The 21,549-nt window shown below is 37.6% G+C and overlaps 1 protein-coding gene across 1 annotated transcript in view; it reads right to left on the bottom strand.

The window, feature by feature from the left end:
- The window catches only part of CFAP54 (cilia and flagella associated protein 54), a 379,132-nt gene that overhangs the window by 156,946 nt on the left and 200,637 nt on the right, over window positions 1-21,549 (bottom strand). Inside the window, exons 46-49 of the mRNA XM_054442311.1 lie at window positions 20,123-20,209; window positions 13,841-13,963; window positions 9,178-9,231; window positions 5,171-5,366 (exon numbers count right to left, since the gene is read on the bottom strand). Of these exons, the coding sequence (XP_054298286.1) occupies window positions 5,171-5,366; window positions 9,178-9,231; window positions 13,841-13,963; window positions 20,123-20,209 (460 nt within the window). The remainder of the gene's footprint in view (window positions 1-5,170; window positions 5,367-9,177; window positions 9,232-13,840; window positions 13,964-20,122; window positions 20,210-21,549) is intronic.

The raw sequence follows: 21,549 nt of genomic DNA, 5'->3' as shown, positions 1-21,549 counted from the left end.
AGTTTACTGAGAATGATGATTTCCAATTTCATCCATGTCCCTACAAAGGACGTGAACTCATCATTTTTTATGGCTGCATAGTATTCCATGGTGTATATGTGCCACATTTTCTTAATCCAGTCTATCATTGTTGGACATTTGGGTTGGTTCCAAGTCTTTGCTATTGTGAATAATGCAGCAATAAACATACGTGTGCATGTGTCTTTATAGCAGCATGATTTATAGTCCTTTGGGTATATACCCAGTAATGGGATGGCTGGGTCGAATGGAATTTCTAGTTCTAGATCCCTGAGGAATCGCCACACTGACTTCCACAAGGGTTGAACTAGTTTACAGTCCCACCAACAGTGTAAAAGTGTTCCTATTTCTCCACATCCTCTCCAGCAACAAGTTTTAAGAGAGTATTTTTTGTGTTTATTTTCACTGTTATATTCTCAATTCTCAAACAACATAGGAGGTAATAAATAGTTTTCAGTTATAAAATCAAATTAACTATTTTATTAACACAGGAAGCCAGGAAAATCAGTAGTCCAAAATAGAGAATCAAGAATCATAACCTATGTCACTTAACATAATTTCCTCCAGTTCTATCCATGTTGCTACAAATGACAGGAGTTCATTCTTTTTTATGGCTGAATAATATTTCATTGTGTATATATATCATATTTCCTTTATCCATTCATCCATTGCTGGACACTTAGGTTGATTCCATATCTTGGCTATTGTTAGTAGTGCTACAATAAACATGGCAGTGCAGGTATCCCTTTGATAAACTGATTTTCTTTTTTTTTGGATATATAGAAAAGATTTCTGGATCATACAATAGTTCTACTTTCAGTTTTTTGAGGAACGACCATACTGTTTTCAATAGTTGCTGTACTAATTTACATTCCCACCAACAGTATATGAGCATTTTCCTTTCTCTACATCCTCACCAGCATCTGCTGATTTCTGTCTTTTTGGTAAAAGCCATTTTAACTGGGGTGTGATTATATCTCATTGTGGTTTTGATTTGCATTTTCCTGATTATTAGTGATGTTAAATTAAGTATTTTCTCATATGCTTTTTGGCCATTTATATGTCTTCTTTTGATAAATATCTATCCAGGTCTTTTGCCTACTTTTTATTTGAATTACGTGTGTTTCTTCTGCTATTGGGTTGTTTGAGTTAATTATATATTAAGTGAAATAAGCCAGGCACAGAAAGAAAAACATTGCCTGTTCTCACTCATATGTGGGAGCTAAGAAAAAAATTGTTTTCATGGAGGTAGAGAGAACGGTAGTTACTAGAGGCTGGGAAGGGGAGATGGGAAGAAGGGATGGAGAGAAATTCATTAATGGGTACAAACATACAATTAGATAGAAGAAATAAATTCTGGTGTTTGATAGCACAGTAGGGTGACTACTGTTAACAAGAATATATAGTATATTCCAAAACAGAAGAGAAGATTCAGAATGTTCCCAACACAAAGAAATGACAAGTGTTTGAGGTAATGGATATCCCAATTACCCTGATTTGATCGTTACACATTTTATGTGTATATAAAAAAACATATACCCCACATACTTGTACAACTATTACATATTAAATTTAAAGCTGTAAAATGAAAAAAGAATCATAACCTGGTACATATGAGAATTTATTATATAATGAATTTCTTATTTCAGTGAGGAAAGGATAGATTTTTTAAATAAATGATAATGACACACTAACTATTCATCTAAACTTACAAAGGATATAACATCTCAGGGAAAAGAGATGTCCAAAGTCTGAAACGCAGTGAGTAATGGTGAGCAAAGAAAACAGCAAATAAGTAGGTAAAGCTAAACAACTATTGAATGGAAAAAAAATGGTATAATGTATAAATATCAAATTAACAAAAAAAAAAAACTAAAACCTAAAGCTATCAAATCATAAAAGTAGGAAGGGTTGATCAGAACAAAATGATCTATGAAGAGGGTAGAGATACTAATTAACTTTAAATTTTCAGTTAAATATGACACATCAATTTCATTCCTAGATATATAGAAGCTCTTACTCATAAGCACTCAGAGACATGTATAATAATGTTTATAGAAAACAGTCTAAATGTCTATCATCAGTACATGAAGAAATAAAGTGAAAATAAAGGAACCACAGCTACAAACATAAATACAGATAAATCTCAAAAACACATTGTTCCGGAGATTAACTTCTGGCACCCCAATGTGAAGAGCTCTATGAACCCACTTTACCATTAAATTAGTAAAAATTATTGGTTTTTTAATGCTTAAAGTCTCTGGAAATGATTCTAAGGCCATACAGCAAATGATTAAACATCTAGTCAAGAACACTTACTAAAATGTGGTGAGAACAGTACTGCAAGTCTGTGGTATATGGAGAAAGATGACTACTTCTCTTCCCTCTGCCTGTTCAGTGAGATGGAAACTTCTCTTCAAACTGGCACAACTAAGCAGACGGGGTTCCCTTGTTCCACTCAGCCTCACCACCTTGTGGGACAGAGTCTCTAGCTTAAGCAAAGTAACACTGAGAACACAGGAGCCCCTCTAAGTCTTTTTCCCAACTCATAAGTGTAATGAACAAAGAAAATAATAAAGATTGAAATAGATAATAATAAAACAGAGAATAGAAGAAAAAGTAGAAGAAATCAACAAAATTGAAAAACCTATAGCTAGACTGAGAAAGAAAAAGGGAGAAGACTCAATAGAATTGGAAATGAAAGAGGAAACATTATTACTAACCTTACAGAATTTAAAAAAAGAATTACAAAGGAATACTATGAAAAAATTGTATGCCAATAACTTAAATAACACAGATGAAATGGATGAATTCCTAGAAAGACACAAACTACCAAAACTGAGTCAAGAAATAGATAATTTTAAGAGAACTACAACAAGTAAAGAGATTGAATTGCTAATCAAAATGCTATCTACAAACATAAGTTCAAGCTCAGATGTCTTCACTGTTGAATTCTACCAAACATTTAAAGAAGAGTTAATATCAATTCTTCACAAACTCTTCTAAAATATAAAAGAGGAGGGAACACTTCCCAACTCATTCTGTGAGGCTATATTAATTATGCCTTTACATTTTCTGTATGTCTCAAGACCAGCCTGGCCGACATGATAAAACCCCGTCTCTACTAAAAATACAAAAACTTAGCTGGGCATGGTGGCAGGAACCTGTAATCCCAGTTACTCAGGAGACTGAGGCAGGAGAATTGCTTGAACTTGGGAGGCGGAGGTTGCAGTAAGCCTAGATGACACCATTGCACTCCAGCCTGGGTGACAAGAGAAAAACTCCATCTCAAAAAAAAAAAAAATTCTGTATGTCTGATGTAGAAATGATAACATTTGGGGCCTTGCTGACCTCCCAGTTCCTAGAGACAGTAAAAGACTCACCTGTGAGCACACCTTTCATGTGCAAACTAAAGAGCCCATGCCCCCACCAACTCGTTTATTAGGCTCTTACCCCAGGTCACCCTTCCCCTGCCCTAATCACTCCAAGACCAGTTATCAGATATCTAGAGACAGCCCCTATGCCCCCAGGGCTCACTGAAATTATTCAAACTAAAATTATTCAAATACTAAGCCTGTTCACCCTGCTTTACCCATCCATTTGCATAGCAACCACAGTAAAGGCTCTTGCTCATGTTTCCCTCGCACTGCCCTCTGCCTGCTGAGACGCAGCCAAGCTCTCCTGTGTTCCCTTCTCCCACAGTGGTGTGGTGCACCCTTCCTCTTGGAAACTGTAACTATTTTTTCAGTGGCAGTCATCTGATCTGTTGGTCTCACCATACCTGAATAATAAAACCTACATTTTAAAATAGAGGCCCCAGAATTACTCTGATATCAAAACTAGACAAAGACACTACAAGAAAACTGCAGACCAATATCTCTTATGAGTATGAATGCAATCATTTTCAACAAAATGCTAGCAAACAGAATCTAACAAGTAAAAAGAATTATTGGCCACATGCAGTGGCTCACACCTGTAATCCCAGCACTTTGGGAGGCAGAGGCAGGCAGATCACTTGAGATCAGGAGTCCGAGCCTGGCCAACGTGGTGAAACCCTGTCTCTACGAAAACTATAAAAAATTAGCGGGTGTGGTGGCAGGCGCCTATTGTCCCAATTACTTGGGAGGCTGAGGCAGGAGAATCACTTGAACCCAGAAGCAGAGGTTGCAATGAGCTGAGCTTGCACCACTGTGCTCCAGCCTGGGCAACAGAGTAAAACTCCATCTCAAAAACAATAATAATAATAATAAGAAGAAGAAGAAGAAGAAACCATGATCAAGTGGGACTTATCCCAAGAATGTAAAAACGACCAAAAATCAGTTAATGTAACACACCATATCAATAGAATAAAAAGCAAGAACCACATAATCATCCCAATAGGTGCAGATAGAGCATTTAATAGAATTCAACACCCTTTCAATGATAAAAATCACTTGACAAACTAAGAATAGAAGAGAAATTGCTCAACCTGATAAAGCATATCTATGAAAAACCCACAGTTAACATCATACTGAATGGTAAAAATCACCTATTTTTAAGGCAACATCTAATACAATTGAAAATTTCCCTGTGGCCCATACATCCCATCCATGGGTTATATACCCCATAGAAAGATACACTATGTCATCTAGGTATGTTGCACTGTGGCAATGTTCCTTGGAAACGAAGTGCATGTGCACCAGTGGAGGTGAACGTTTCTTCTTATTCAATCATTCCTCTATTGGTGCACATGCACTTCGTTGCCAAGGAACATTCATGGGGGATGATCATGACCTAGAATACTATACAGTCAATATAACGGACCAAAGCAAAGCAGTAGACTTGGAGTGATTTCAATGAAGTTTTTCTGCATGGGAAATATCAAATGCAGAAAAATGTGAATATACCATTTTGTCAATAAATGATAAATCCTATCATGTATGTGTATACATATGATAGTGTATTATATATAAAGCATATGAATATGGATATATATAAACACATATGTATATGCATATACCTAGACATAAGTACATATGTGTGTCATTATATAAGCATAGAGAAAACTGTGGAAGAATATATACTGTATCATTTATACAGATTAGTGGGGGCTGGGAGAATAGTTATGGAAAGGGAGGAGAAAGAGAAATTAAGCAAAAAATAAAACAATTACCTTTCAAGTTTGGTAGGTTTGGTTTGCTCTTGTTGGTAATTACTGTCTTAAATTTATTTTCTGGGACACAATTTATTGTTGCAGCCACACTTAGGAAAAAGTATGCTTTAACAAAATTAAACTTATTTAAGAGATGCGGTTGGCCAATTGTAACCAGAACTGCAGGCAAGCCTTTATTTCTTAATTCATCAATTGCCTAAAAAATGGAAAAAAGGAAAAAGAGCAAATTAGAAAAATACTTTTTCAGATATTATTATCTTCATTCTTTTGCAGTCCACATTTGGTGTAGGATGAAGGGATATAGGGCTGGGCATGGGGTATTGTAAATGGGAGGTCTACTGAGAGAGACATGTAACGTCAGAACCATCTCAACAGTTCAACAATGCTTCTGCTGTTCCCCACCAATTTCTAACCTGTGCCTCATGAGGCCAGCTCTGCCATCGTGGCAGAGTAAACCTGGTGCTCAGAGTGAAGGATGGGATCCTTTATCAAAACAGACAAACTGAAAGCTCATTAGACACACATATCGGCTACTCTGCTTTAGTGTAAGTAAATCAGAGATACTATGACAGGAACAGGAAAAGATGGGCAGACGAGCAATCTCCCTACCCAGCTTAGAGTCCACCGTCAATCATTAGAACCCCTTCTCATATACACCCTCAACTCCCTGGGTCCTCACCTATCCAAACACACTTCCTTAGCAAAATCACAGCTCTAACTCTGAAATCCAACTCTGAGCCCTCTTACGGTCTGCATCCCTGGGGTGGAAAACAGCTGGAAAAAATCACACAATCACACAAATTGTCCCATTTTAAGTACCCAACCAAACCTCAACGCTGCCTTGTAATAGTCCAATATTTTGCCAGTCCATTCACCCTCTCTCTCTTTCTTAGACAACCATTTTGCGCCCTTCCCTCCTCTAAATTCTAACCCTTCCTTCCCTGGTTTCCTCCCAGCCAATGACCTTGCTTCCTCCACTTCACTAGGAAAACTGAAGCAGTCAGAGTAGAGCAAATTCCTCCATCTGTTTCACCTACCTGAGCATCTGCCCCCAACAGCTCTACCTTCCTTTCTGCTACCTAAGGCTGGCATTACCACTTAGGCCATCATTCCTTTCTCCAATGGGCTACTCAGCCATTCTCTCCTATATCATAAATATGCTAATCTCTACAGAAACTTTCCTATCAGCACACAGCCATGCTTCATCTCCTCCATTTTAATAACCCCAAAACTCTCTATATCCCAACTTCCTTCTCCAGCCACTACCCCATTCTTTCCTCCCCTTCACAGCAACACTCTGAAGAGTTCCAGTTTCTCTCTTTTCATTTGCTCCTAAACCCACTCCATCCCTACATCTTAACCCTCTGGTCAAATCCACCAATGGCCTACACTTGGCTAAATCTAATGGTCAATTATCAGTCTTTGAATACCATGTAACTTCTGATCTGATGCCATTATTTTATATGCCAATTAAGCTGTCACATGCCATCAACTGTAAAATGCATTCTGATTTTAGAGACATTAAATGTGAAAAAAAATTCAAGTTAAAGACTCAGTGTATTATTGTATTTGATTCATCATCAAAATTTGATACTACTGATCACCCACTCTTTCCAAACATGCTTTCTCCTCTTGGCTTTCAGGCCACCACACTCCCTTGGTTTCCTTCCTATCCTACTGGCCTCTCCTTTTCTGTCTTCTGTGCTGGTTCTTCCTCTTCTCCTATACCTCTTAATATTGGATTGTCCTGGAACTCAGTGGTCTTCCTTCTCCTCACTCCCTCCCCTTAGGTGATCTTAATCAGGCTCATGGTTTTAATTTCATCTGAATGCTGATGAAATCACAACTTTTTCGCTGTAGCTCCAACCTCTCTTCTGAACTCCAAATTCACAGAATCAACTTCTGACTCAACTCCTCCACTTGGATGTCTAACAGATATCTCAAACTCAACATCTCTAAACTCAGTATCTCCAGCACACACACAGGTGCACGTGCACACACACACACACACACACACACACACACAATGTAAGCGCTTTGAGGTTTGGGAATTTGTATTATGGTTGACTGGTGTATTTGACTGACAGCATCAGAACAGTACCTGGCACATGGTGGGCTCAACAGATTAGGAAAAGTAATACCTTTATGGCATAAATCAGTCAGGACACACTTCTGCTCAAAACTCTCCAGTGGCTCTTCATTTTGCTCAGATAACAGCCTAGTTACAATGGCCCTACAACCCCTTCTCAATTTGACCTCTCTGACCTTATCTCCTACTGCTCCCATCATTCACAGAGCTCTAACCACACTGGCTTAGATGTCCCTCGCCAAGCTAGGCAATGTTGTCTCAGGGCCTTTGCACTTACTTTTCCCTCTTTTTAGATTGTTCCTTCTCCAGATTTCATATGACTTGCACCTTTAGCTGTTTCAGGTCTATTCACAAAAGCCACTTCAGTGAAGACTAACCTGACTACCCCATTTAAAATGATCATCTCCAACCTAACCCCATGCTCCCAATTCTCTTTATGCACAGCTGCATTTATTTTCTCCCACAGCATGGTTCTCCATCTAATGCACTATATAATTTACATATTTATAATATATTTACTTATATATCATGCTTTATTACTAGTCTTGCCCATTAAAATACAAGCTACATGAGAGCTTGGAGTTTTTCTGTGTTGTTGATTGACTAATGCTGATTGACAGCATCGGAACTAATGTTGATTGGCAGCCTATTGCCTTGCACACAATAGGCTCTTGATTTTGTTGTTGAATTAACACATAAGGCAGATGTTGGGGCTATCTATTCTAGAAAAAAAAAAGAGAAACTATTTCCCTTACGTAAACAAAAAAATTCCATTGTTTGGAAGAGCTTGAAGCATGAAACTTCAGATTGGTTGGGAGAAGGTTTCTCTTGTCTTTTCTCTCTACAGCAAACAGTGATTTAATGAGCCTTGACAATTACACACAAACACTTGAGGATCAAAAGAAGATTAATTAGTAATACTATTTAACACTCCCTTCTTTCCCTTTATGCAAAAAAACATAAAGTATAATCTGAAGAGTCTTAAGAAGACCAATGGTACTGTTTTAACTAATTAGCTAATAGAAACCGAGTTTCCATTATACTGTCAGTCTCTTTTTCAATAAAAAGAAATCATCAGACAGACATTCTTTTTATACCAAAAACCACTCCCTAAGGAAGTGTTTTAGGATGCTCTGGCATTTAAGATGGGAAAGAAAGAAATATTCTTAGACACCCCAAGGTCTTGGAGCACTAAAATGAAATAAGAATATGTATTTCTATCTTCCTAACACCAGTTATTTCATTTCAGGCAAATTGCTTATAAATTAAAACAAATTTTTAGGAAAAAAAAAACAATGAATCATCTGAAGGATAATTAAAAGTGAACTTTGTGGAACAAAATGCACAATAATAGAAAAGTAATAAGATTACATTTAATAAAACTTAGATATAGTCCTATTAAAATTATGGAAGACAAAAATAAAGCAATTTTGAGAAAATATCTCTCAAAATTATTTAATTAAAAATAAATACCTTACTTAATGCTGTTTCCTAGCACTTAAAAAAATAAAAACCATGTGTATCTATCTGCATTAACTGTCGTCTGGTTCTATGAACTCCTTCCCCATCCATAGCCCCCTTTAACAATGGTTGTGCCACAACTCTTCTGCTCTAACACTTTCTAAGAGAGATAGACTGCCAATACTCCTAAGTTTTTTTTAATTATTATTTCAAGATATTCAAATATTACTAGGTCATCAAGTGCTTAAGTCCCAATCATTCCATTAGTGACAGGAACAAATGTATTTAGATGGGCAGTAGAATCCTCTTTTTGTGAAAGATACTGGGAAAAAAAAAGAAAAGGATATTACATAGCAGATTTTCAGAATCAAAGACTACATCAACCAAATAGATTAGAATGACTCAAAAATTATCCACACTTAGGAAAACCATGTTTATAAAATATTATTATCCTTACCTGTATATTTTCTTTACTGGTAAGAGGCTTTCCTGAGTCAAATGATTGAAAGATCTGTCAAAATACAAAATAGTAATAGCAAGAACAAGATTATTTGAGTATTCTTTTAAATAAAACATTTAATGTGTTCTAAAATTATTTTAATTATCATTTTTATTGAAAAAGCAATTTATGCTCTAGTCAGAAAAGTATTGTATAAAGAAAGTAAAAATCATACATAAGTCAACTTCTTTTAAGAAATACAATGTTAATATTTGATGTTTTCCCTACTAACTTCTTTTTGATGTATTTTAAATATATATATATATATAAAATATATATATATATTTTTTTTTTTCAGACCAAGTCTTGCTCTGTCACCCAGGCTGGAGTGCAGTGGCGCCATCTCAGCTCACTGCAAGTTCCACCTCCCAGGTTCACACCATTCTCCTGCCTCAGCCTCCCAAGTAGCTGGGACTACAGGTGCCCGCCACCACACCCAGCTAATTTTTTGTACTTTTAGTACACACGGGGTTTCACCGTGTTAGCCAGGATGGTCTTGATCTCCTGACCTCGTGATCCACCCGCCTTGGCCTCCCAAAGTGCTGGGATTATAGGCATGAGCCACTGCACCTGGCTGATGTATTTTAAATTTTTAAAAATAGATTTGTATTCCATGTTCGCTAAACATTACATCATAATTTTCTTCCCACATCATTATTTGTAAACTTCGGTCTAATGTGTAGGTGATACTTTAGCCTATGAATGTAGCCCAATAACCTCTTTCCTATTGCTGGATATCTCAGGGAGCCACTTCCCCATCATTATCCCATCATTCAGCCCTAGTTTAAATAACACTGATGACTATTTTGTCTATATTTCTGATTATTGCCTTAGGATAGATTCCTGGAAGCAGAATTTCTGGGTCAAAAGATATGAATATACTGAGAAAATTGAAAGAGTCTGGCTCAATTTACACTCCCACCCACATTGTATGAAAATGTCAGAATTATTGCACTTTTAACAACAGTGAGTATTATCACTTAAAAAAGTCTTTACCAGTTTGAGATAAAATTGTATTGCTATTCAGAATAAATATTTTTCATTTTTTTTTCCTTTTTGGTGTATTACTTGTCATTATATTTGGCTCTAAATATAATGTTGCATTAGGAAACATTTAGTTTATTTGCCACAGGAGACTGATGTATCTAGTAGGATGCATCTCTCTTGGTATAGAAGGCCCTTTTTAAAAGATTCCCATTGGTAGAATCCAACAGCAATGTCCCTCTGTCCCTCCCTCATCCCCCTTGGTCACCAGGAAGTCACCAACAGCTTCCATGGACAGGTTGCTCCCATGTAGATGATGTCCTACTCAAGTACCTGTACCTCTTTGCCTGGCCATAAGAATGTTCAGGAGAGGCTAGAAGTGCAGAGAATAAACCTTACCAAAGAAGAAGAACAGAAGTGTTCTACCCAGTCTCTCTGAGAGCCCCAGTTACCCATATTGGTGACCTTCTCATTCAAGCTCTCTGGATTGGTCTTCCCCACTTCCCTATCTAGCTTTCCTACTAGCTCACCTTACTTCTTTGAATCACTTCCCAAAGACACTATTGTTCCCAAATCCTAGTCTCAGGATCTGCTTTTAAGGGAACCTCCCAAAACAATACATCACAGATAGCTTTTATTGAAAAAGTATTGGTGTTTTAAAAATTCTTCCCTTCTTTGAAGATATTCTTTATTACCCATAATACATTGAAAAGTGAGTAACTGAATCCAAGGGGAAATCCTTGGTGGTATAAATTAAAGAGAGTTTAATAATGGGACTTGAGATTTGATGATAAGAGCAGAACACCAATATGAGTATAATGTTAAAATACAGAATTTTTTTAAAGGCCTGTGAAAAGTTCAATAGTAATCTGTAGGACTTTTTCAGTTACTTCTTTTACAAGTGAAACTTAATTCATTAATCCCTTCTTTAAATAACTAGCCTGCAGCTTAATAACATTGGCACCTATTTTAATTATAAATCCTGAACACATTTCCTCTTTTAATTACACTTTTGAAATTCCCAACTGAAGCTGGAAAGCTGCAAATTAACTTTGAGAATACAAAATCTGAAATCAGAATCTACTGGGAGATAGATTCACCCATACATTTATCTTATGAAAACTAGTTGATAAAAATGAAGTTTGGAATCTACTTGTAAAAATTAGCTTCTGACCGTTTGTTTATTTACTTCAGTGAAAGCAGTGACCACTGAAAACTCTCTCTTGTTTCTCACCCTACCCAACTGGTTTCTCTTTCCTTCTCATCTTCCTGGACTCTAAATGTGAGTGACCCTAATGTCTAGTCCTCTGACTTCTGCTTTTCTCTATCTGCCTCATGCCCAGCTGAATTCATCCAGTTCCGTGATTTTAAATCTCTCTTCCAGCATTCCCAAATGTGTCCCTGCAACCCCAAACTCTCCCCTGAATTCCAGACCCTATATGATCTGCACCTAACTATGCTGCGTTTCCACCTGGATGTCTACTGGGAATCTCATACTTAACATGTTCAGCCCCTATCTGGAGCAGTATTCCCCATCTCAGTACACGAAAACATCTTCCTACCAGTCGCTCAGGTTGAACACTCTGTAGTCATCCTTGCCTCCTTTCTCTTACATCCTGTATCCAAACCATTATCAGCAAATGCAGCTGGGTGTACCTTCACAACACACCCAGAACCGGACTGCTGTTCACTCCCTTCAGCACAATCATCTCAATCACTATTATGCCCCACCCAGATTATCTGCAACAGCCTCCTAACTGGTCTCCCAATGTATACCCCTGCCCACCCACAGCCTCTTCCCCAATAGTAAGCAGTGTCCTTTCATATTTAATTCCTATCACATCACTTCTCTGCTCAAAACTGCGCAGTTTCCCATCTTATTTAGAGAAAATTCCAGTCCTTATCAAGCCCTATGAGGTCTTACATGATCTGACTCCTAGGTCCCTCCTCCTCCTCCTCCTCCTCATTGCAGCCTCACTTTGCCTACTTGGTTTTCCTCAACCACATCTTGCAAGCATCCCTTTTAGAACCTTTGCCCTTGCAGTTCCTCCTACTTGGAAGGTTGTTCCCTCAGATCTTTCCATGGCTCACTTCCCTCAAAACTTGCTTATTATAGAGATTCTCCAAACCACTTTGAATAAAACAGCACTCCACTGCCCTGGTCACTCTCCATCCCCTCAATTCTGCTTGATTGTCCTTCACAGCTGTGTATATATCTGACATATACTTATGTGCTTAATGTATTTGGTGTTTATCTTCCTCACTGGACTGTAAGCTCCAGGAAAGCAGGAGTCCCCCTGCTGTCTTTCTACTGCTCTATCTCCATGCCTGGAATGGCACCTGTATTCAGTAAGCACTCAAAAAATATTTTTTAACTGATTAAAGTGTAATTAACTGAGGAGCAAGCAAGAAAATATTGCTAATTTAATCCAGGTAAGATGATGCTTAATTTATGCCACAGAAAATGAGCAAAACATCAACCAACTGACTCCAATCTCTCTCTCTTTCCCCTCTCTATGTGTATCTCTCTATCCATCTATCAATCTCACACAGATATATGCATATATATGGATGTATATACATACATACTCATGCACATACATGTATCCAATTGCCTAATAAACATCCCTCTTGGAATGTTCTGTGGATAGCCTCACTTCCTATTACAATAAATTATAATGCTGTAGCAGTCATATGGAGTAATAAGCAGGTACATTTTAGGGGAATACTCTGAAGTAATGATCATATTATATGTAAATATAATGTCAGCTTATGCTAGTGGTTTTCAAGACTTATAGCTCATTCTCCAGGTTGCTTTAGGTCCTCCAAATTTGAATCCAACCAGCTGGTATTGTGCCTATCAGTCTCACTCCTCACACACACACTCTCTCCCAGGCAAAATGACTTGCTACCTTCTCCCATTTCCTTTATTGCTGGTCTAGCAGGGTCCAAGCATCTGCCTGAAGCATGATCACCCAGTGATTCCCAGACCACCATGAAGACCAAAAGAGAGGAAAATAATAGCTCCCTCTGATTTAATTTATGCTTTAAACGTCAACTCCAGTATTCATTTTCAAGGATGCTTCAATTATCCAGTTTATAAATACAAATTAAACAAGCCAGGTAAAAACTATCTCCTAAAATCAAAAAAGGTTAGACAATATGGAGGGATGGTCTCTCCTCACAGAAGTCAGAAGAAATTTGAACACATTCTTAAAACTTTGGTATAAAGTATGAAAATCAAAGAGATCCAAATAAGACATAAGGAAAGACTATTTTGATTTAAAATATTAACCAGAAATTATAATATTAGACTCAAAAAACTAAGCAGTAGTGGCTGATAAACGTGCCTAGTAAGACTGCCCATGGTAACTATAATAAAAAGCAACACGCAGCGTCCCTGAGCCAGAATTCGATGGCAAAAACTACTCCAAAACCATGCTCCCTCCCCCATGACACTCTTCCAACCCAGACAAATGAAACCTCATAAAATCCTGATGTCAGTTGTAACCAGGCTTAACAAAGAGGGCTAAAATACCAGAGATTGTAAATACACTTTCGTGGGAATGTTCCTTACATTTTAGGAATGTATCCCTCATAGGTAAAGAAATTGCTTTGAATCAAATTGTCAGGTTACCTTCATTTTTCCAGTGGTTTTATAGCCTGCAGGTATTGAACAAGGCATGTTTTTTCCATAGAAAATTTGGGATATCTCATAAAAGGCTTCAGAAAAGAATCTCAAATCTATAAGGACTTCTATCTGTAAAGGAAAGGAAATAATGAGGTACTTAATTAAACAATTTGTTTTACTTAGAGAACAAAAGTATAGAGAAAATCGTCAACTTTCTGAGATCCAAAGTTTCTGCTTAATGTTGGTAATGCATTATGAATTAATGTTTACTAGACACAGTGGAGAGAGATGCGTGTGTTTATGTGTATGCCCATATACATGTGCAATGGACCAAGAAGCTAACAGCAGGCGCCTGTTCAAAACAATGGACATTTATCAGATGCTGCTTACTTCATCAGAGGCAAACACATTAATATTTTTATAATATGATAGCTGTATAAAAGTTTTTTTAATGATTTTTTTTGTTCCCATTACTAACTATAGCTCAAAAGAAATACAAAACAAAAACACTCCTAATGTTCTCCAGCCCAGCGAGGCAAGTCAAACTGGGAGACTAACTCCACAATGTATCAACATAGAGACAACTACTAATTTTCTTTTATTTTTAACTTTTATTTTAAGTTCAGGGGTACCTGTGCAGGTTTGTTACATAGGTAAATTGCATGTCATAGGGGTTTGGTAAACAGATTATTTCATCACCCAGGTAATAAGTATGAGGCAGGAGAATAGGGTCTGAAGGAAGGGAATCTAAGGCTGTCTCACGCCAATTTCCTTGAACTAAATTGAAAGGAAAACCCTAACTTTCCACGCCTGAGTAACAAAAGGACCAGAGGCTACTCCCTTTGGAAACCCCCATCTTTTCTGCGGGGCAGATAGGAAATTGGCTGTCTGCAACCAATCAGACTAATTGCAGGCGAGTCTTCGTTTGCATAGAAGTATAACTTTGTTACTTCACCCTAGCCTCTGATTGGTTGCCTTTTGCAAACAATCAGATGTTTGCACAGGAGAGTAACCTTTTTAACTTACTTCAGTCTCTGGTTGGCTGCTTTCTGCAACCAATCAGACTGATTGTGGGCTACCACTTCATTTACATGAGGTGAGCATGAAGTGGCCAATGGGAATAGGGGACATTTGGACCCAAGAAAATTCCAGGGAATATTTGGACCCAAGAAGACTCTGTATCCAGACCCTTGAGCCGCTGCTCACGCCCACTCCCGCACTGTGGAGTGTACTTTCATTTTCAATAAATCTCTGCTTTCATTCTTCTGTTGTTTCATTCTTTCTTTGCTTTGCTGGGCGTTTTGTCCAGTTCTTTGTTCAAAACGCCAAGAACCTAAACAACTTGCAGTCACAACCCTCTACTGGTGACAAGTATAGTACCCAATAGTTAGTTTTTTGATCCTCACCTCCTCTCACCCTGCACCCTCAAGCAGGCCCTGGCGTCTATTGTTCCCTTCTTTGTGTCCATGTGTCCCTAATATTTAGTTCCTGCTTATAAGTGAGAACATGTGGTATTTGGTTTTCTGTTCCTGGGTTAGTTTGCTTAGGATAATGGCCTCCAGCTCAGCTCCATGCAGGTTGCTGCAAAGGACATGATCTCATTCTTTTTTATGACTGCATATTATTCCATGGTGTATATGTACCACATTTTATCTAGTCTATCAATGATAGGCATTTAGGCTTATTTCATGTCTTTGCTATTGTGAATAGTGCTACAACGAACAATTTTCTTATCCATAATTAATGGCCACTGTTAATTTTAAATACATATATTTAAAAATATTAATCAATTTATAGCTATATATTTTATATGGCTTAATTCGAATATAATCCAGCAGGATCATCAATCAGAAAATTATAGAAAAATGAGTTCTTATTTAAATTTGTTCAACATATTTATGGAGCACCTCATATGTACCAAGCCCTCTTGGAGGTTATGTTCCATTGGGATGCATGTTTATCTAAGTTTCCGTGACATATGAAGATATATACAACATACAAAGGGATACAGGGTACTTACAAATGCTATTTTCAAGACTGTGGTCAGGAAGGAATTATCTGTGAAGGAAACCTTCAAGAGAAGATTTGGGAATGGCATTAAAGGAGACAGACATGAAAATCTGCTAAGGGACCTTAGTGTAGAGGCCATATGGCAGGACTCAGGGAGCAAGGGGAGGAGGTCAGGAGGTGAATGTCAATGCTGGCCAAGAAAGGTCAAGTAGAACCTGAAGACCAGAGTAGGGACTTTGCACGTTATTCTCTGTGTGATAAGGAGTTATTGGAGAGTTTTAAACAGGACAGGGCCCTAACCGGACTTAAATTGTGAAAGCTATCTAGTGACTTTGTAGAGAACAGAGAAGGGTAAATGTGGAAGCAGAGAATAAAGTACGAAATTAGATTAACATGTAAATACATAACATAGGAAAAGAAAACTCCATTTATCCTCAGCATGTCCACCCATCATACTCTCTGTTTCCCATTTATTATTATCTTAGGAATCTCAAGAGTGTGTGAATTTTAAAGAAATAAAAACGTGGGCTACTGGGAAATTGGATACATAAATAACATGAAAATAAAATATAAAAGATCAGGAAAATATTATTAATAAGAAAGAGAAAATTGCTCGTCTATTGAGTCGCATACTTTGGTCTTTGCCTAAGACACCTTGAGGTCTAATCTCCCCAGTGCCATATAATATCAAAGGAGTTTCTGGGGGAGACATATAAACTCTTTCAGGTTTCTAGATGACCATTTTTCTCATTACCCCTAGGAAGAAACACTTCCCCATATCTGTATGTGGTTAGTTTCCTTGAGTCTTGACTATAAGATTGCTGAACATGGACTCTTTCTGGCTTCAGTTTATCATACCAATCTGACCATTTGAAAAATCAATGGGGTAAATAATGGACATATATTTTCAGAGGTGACCAACACTGCAAACACAAACAAGCCAGACAGCAAAAAGAACTACCCACAAATCAACCATTCACTCACACAAATATAGAATCATTGGTACCCTTTCTAGGTTTGATGTGTTGAGAATGACAAATCTTTCAAGATGTTGGCAGTTCTAAAGTGAAGCCAGGCCAGCTGATCACAAAGAGGTCTTAAAGCTTTCCCTGAAAGACACTAGGGCACTATAGAAACTTCAGAGTGTGATCTATTGCTCTTTGATTTGTCAGGAAGCATCACTGCATGTTATTTCCCGACTATGACTTTTCTCTCTTCCAACTCCCTGACCCCAGTTTACTTCAGAAAGGTCAGGCAAACTCTGCTCACACAGGCTATCATTCCTTCCTCTGTATAATCCATCATTTGTCCTCTTTCATTGCTTCTGTCAAAACCCTGGTCTGGTTTTTCAATCCTACTATGCCAGTAAGATCCCACTGCTCACTCTACTCCTGACACTGCTACCAGATACCAGATATGATCATGTCATTCTCCTGATCCAACTATAATTAATTAATTATAGAAAATAATAAGATTCTATATAAATTCTATAATTAATTCTCCAACCCAGTTCTCCAGAATTGAGTCCACAGTTCTTCTCTGGTTTTTATGCTACTCTAGGACAAAAACAGCTACCAAGTGCTAACAATATGATTAAAAAAAAAGTCATCTAACCATTTTGTTCCAGATTATGTCCTTTGGTGCCCCTCTAGATCTCCTCTTGATGAGTTATGATCATTGCAACCCTTTCATGCTTCTTGCCTCTTAAGGATAGACCAGATTGTACATGTTACACAATTCGGATACTGCAATCTCTTCATTTCTCTCATGGCTCCACCTCCAAATTACACCTCTTCAGAGTTGGGAATTCAAGACTAGGTCCCTGGTATTCTCAATGTCATTGACCTCTGGTATACTCATGTTATCTTCTACAACCTGCCTACCCAAAACCTCCACTCTAGTGTGACTGAACCACCCCTGCCCCCTAAACAAGTCAATATTTTCTCACCTATCTTTTACACTGACTGCCAAGAAATGTTCCCTTTTTCCTCTCTCCTGCTCCATGAATTCTACTCTTTTCAAGTCTAAATCTTACCTACTTATAAAACCTAAAGACTCAAAGCCATTTTTTCCTCTTTTGAACTCCTGGAGAGTGTTCATCACACTCATTTGGAAATGACCGAGTGGCAGGTACCAACATTATTGTCTTGGGCATACGTCCTGTCTTTCTTCTCAGTTTTCACTTCCTTATAAGCAAGGACCATTGGTTACATTTCTTTGACTGGAGTTACTAACATGGTGCTTTTAAATAGGAAGTACTCGATAAATGTTGTTTTAGAGTTACATCAATAAATATCTGCCAAGTATTTTCTAGGTGAGTTCCCACTAAACACTATAGAGAGTGGACAGTAGGCACTTGATAAATGTCTGCAGATTTTAAATTCAATAGTTAATTACTGAATTTCAACTATGTGAATGTATTACCCAAGATACTACAGGGAATTAAAAGATGAATAAGATACAGATCCTAGCCTCAAGAATTTTGCAATATTGAAGAGAACATTATCTTTTGTAAAAAAGAGAGAAAAGTTACATGGAGTTTCTTTTAAAAGTGTTGGAATTCAAAAGCAAGAGAACTCATAAGAGTTCAGTAACTCAGAGAGGGTGATTCAGAAATTTTCATAATCAGTAACAAATTATTTATTCCCAGGTTAAAATCATTAATAATCAACACTAGAATTCTTAATTTCTTTACTTAGAAATAGCATGCAACAAACTATTTGGGTCTGAAAATATAGGCCCCAGGGCAGGGTTTAGACACGAAGAGAAATTCAAATGGAAGTTTAATTTTCCCTTATTAGAAAATGGGATAAATTTGGGGACAAAAGGCAGAGAGTATTTCCACAAAAGCAGAAGTATGAATTAAGCCAGTGGTGTGTTGGAGCCCACTCACTCCAATTTGGCAGAGCTGATTGTGCACATCTTGTCCCCGATTCCATCGTTAGTGATGTCTTGTTGGTAGCTTGAAGTCAGACATAGTGGGAGTATTCACACCATGGATGGAAATTGAAAATGCCACAAATGGAACTTTTGAGGTGTTCTTTTGTTTTTTTTTTTTGTTGTTTTTTTTGAGATGGAGTCTCGCCCTGTTGCCCAGGCTGGAGTGCAGTGGCACGATCTCAGCTCACTGCAACCTCTGCCTTCTGGTTTCAAGCGATTCTCCTGCTTCAGCCTCCAGAGTAGCTGGGATTCCAGGTGCCTGCCACCACACCCAGCCAGTTTTTTATCTTTAGTAGAGATGGGGTTTCACCATGTTGGCCAGGCTAGTCTCGAACTCCTGACCTGGTGATCCGCCCACCCCGGCCTCCCAAAGTGCTGGGATTACAGGCGTGAGACATCGTGCCGGGCCTTGAGGTTTTTTTTCAGCGCCAATTGTGACATTTACCAGCCCATAGCTGATTGCTCCATTCAGTTGGAGGCAAAAGCATGAGATGATGGCCAAGAAAGATTTTAAGCACAAGAAAGCCAAATGTTCTATCTTCAATTGTTTGTTACACCTCAACTTAAATTTATCTGTCTTCCTAATTTTTAGTAAAGTCCACTATAGAAAAAAGGGTGAATATATGTTGTGTGCGTGTGTGTGTGCATGTGTGTGTGTGTAAAATGTAAAATAGAGTTGAATTCTATATTACAGTTGAGGAGGTACAGAACTGGGAGCATATTTGTTGGATATTGAGATGATCCACGTACAAAACAAATTCAACAAAAGTGGGAGCTGGCAACATGGGTGATTAGGAAAGAGAGCAGAGAGAACAAGGTGCTTCCCACTCCATGTGGTGTTCAAGCCAATCAATCACACATGAATCTCAAAGGCAGAGAACCTTAACTGACTTCTGGATTACAGGATTTTTTGTAATTTAGCATCTATCTGGTCTTGTTAATTCAATTACCTGTGCATTGAAAAATTCTTGTGTACCATGATATCCATAAAGGCTCTTAGGAATAAATTCACAGAAGCTCAGAAAACTGGTTCAGTTGGTCTTCACCAGGAAGCCAGTCTCTCAGCAGTGGTGATTTCCAGGCCAATTGGTGTTGGGTGAGCCTTATTTCCATGTGCAGCTGTGCCTCACTTTACTGTGGCCCAAGCATAAAAGAATCTACAACTTTCTAACTGGCTCTTTCTCATACTTTATTATAATAATGGGTAAGTTATTTCTTATATCAGTGTAATGCCATGTTATTATCAGCTTGTTACTATAAGTCCTAGAATCAAATTAATACATGACAATATCCTTAATAGTTCCAGAATATCAAATGTCTTAAAAGCTTGTTACATACCTTGAGGATTCTTGCTTCTAGATTTCTGATTACGTCTTGACAAATTCCAGAAACAAAATATTGATACAACGCAAGGAGAGGCAGAACCTATCAGGAGAAAAACACTCTTTGTTTCAAAATATATTTTATCAAACTAATAACCTAATAATCAAATTTAGCCAAATATTAAATATAGGATATGTTATATACTGATTTACTTTCCATGCTAGGAAACTATACTGTTGAAAATAAGTGAAATAATCTATCTAGCACATGCTTCATAAGTTTATCGGAAATTTAAGATGCTATCAGAGACTTACAGTTCCCAGTAGATGCCATTTGGTACCCCAAAACTAGGTTGCACATCTCTTTAAGCAGGAAGAGGTTAAAATCCAATCAATTATCTTCCTTGAAAATAATTAACTCAACATAAATATATGAATCACTGTGGCCTGTGGAAAAATTCTAGCAAATGAGCTACCAAATAAATGGAAAATTTAAAGCAAAGGAACTCAATCTCTGCTCCCTAACTGGATCCTACTTATTCATTTCAATGCCAGCTGCTTTTTATCTTCAATTAGAATTTTTCTATCAACAAAAAATATTTATAACATGCCTATTATGTGTTAGGCACTGTTGAATGAGAACAAAATCTAACAAGTCCCTGCCTTCACATAGCGTATATTCTACTGGTTAAAACCCAAGCTTACTCTTCCCATAATATTTTTATTTTCCTAGAATTCACCCCAAAGTTCAATTGCTCTTGAAGTCCCATGGATATATGGGAAGGCTTATAGACCATCAATATTTCAAATGGCCCAACCACAATCCATCCAGAGAAAGATGTGGAGAGGACAGTTTTGCCTAACACTGGAACAGCTCCTGACCTCAAATCAAACCTGAAGCTCAGCTCCTGCAACTGTAGCCTTCCCTGCCAAAGGAAGATGGAGTGAAAGGGAGATTGGGATTCCCATTAGTTAGCAAACTATTTCCCATAGCTCCACAGCTCTGGGTCACATAGCAAATTTTATATTCCACAGAAGTCCCCTTAGCCGCTGGGCTTCTTCTGGAGAAAGTTAATGTAATACAAAATGGAAACTGTTTACTTCTTGCAATTTCAGCTGGGGAACCTCTAATTGTCAGTCAACTGACAGCTGCTAATAGCAACAGCTTTTTAAAAGGATTAGAACTGGTCTTGAATGATTTCAAACATAATACAATACATTTTTCTATAACTATGCCCTACAAACATAACACGATACCTTTTTCCACAATTAATGCAGCACAAAACATTAAGAGTTGGCGATTACCTTTGAGATTTAGTTTCTTTTCTTTAGTAAGAAATAAAAACACACTATTTTATTGCTGCCAATTGCTCAATTATTCAGAAAAACATTCTCAATTTCTTCAGCTTTAGAGAAAAAAAAACCTCATTTCTTTTCCAGCAC

This window comes from Pongo pygmaeus, chromosome 10 (assembly GCF_028885625.2).
Source record: "Pongo pygmaeus isolate AG05252 chromosome 10, NHGRI_mPonPyg2-v2.0_pri, whole genome shotgun sequence".
NCBI lineage: Eukaryota > Metazoa > Chordata > Mammalia > Primates > Hominidae > Pongo > Pongo pygmaeus.
The sequence above is the reverse complement of the archived record's forward strand: the minus strand, read 5'-3'. Positions and strand labels throughout refer to the sequence as shown.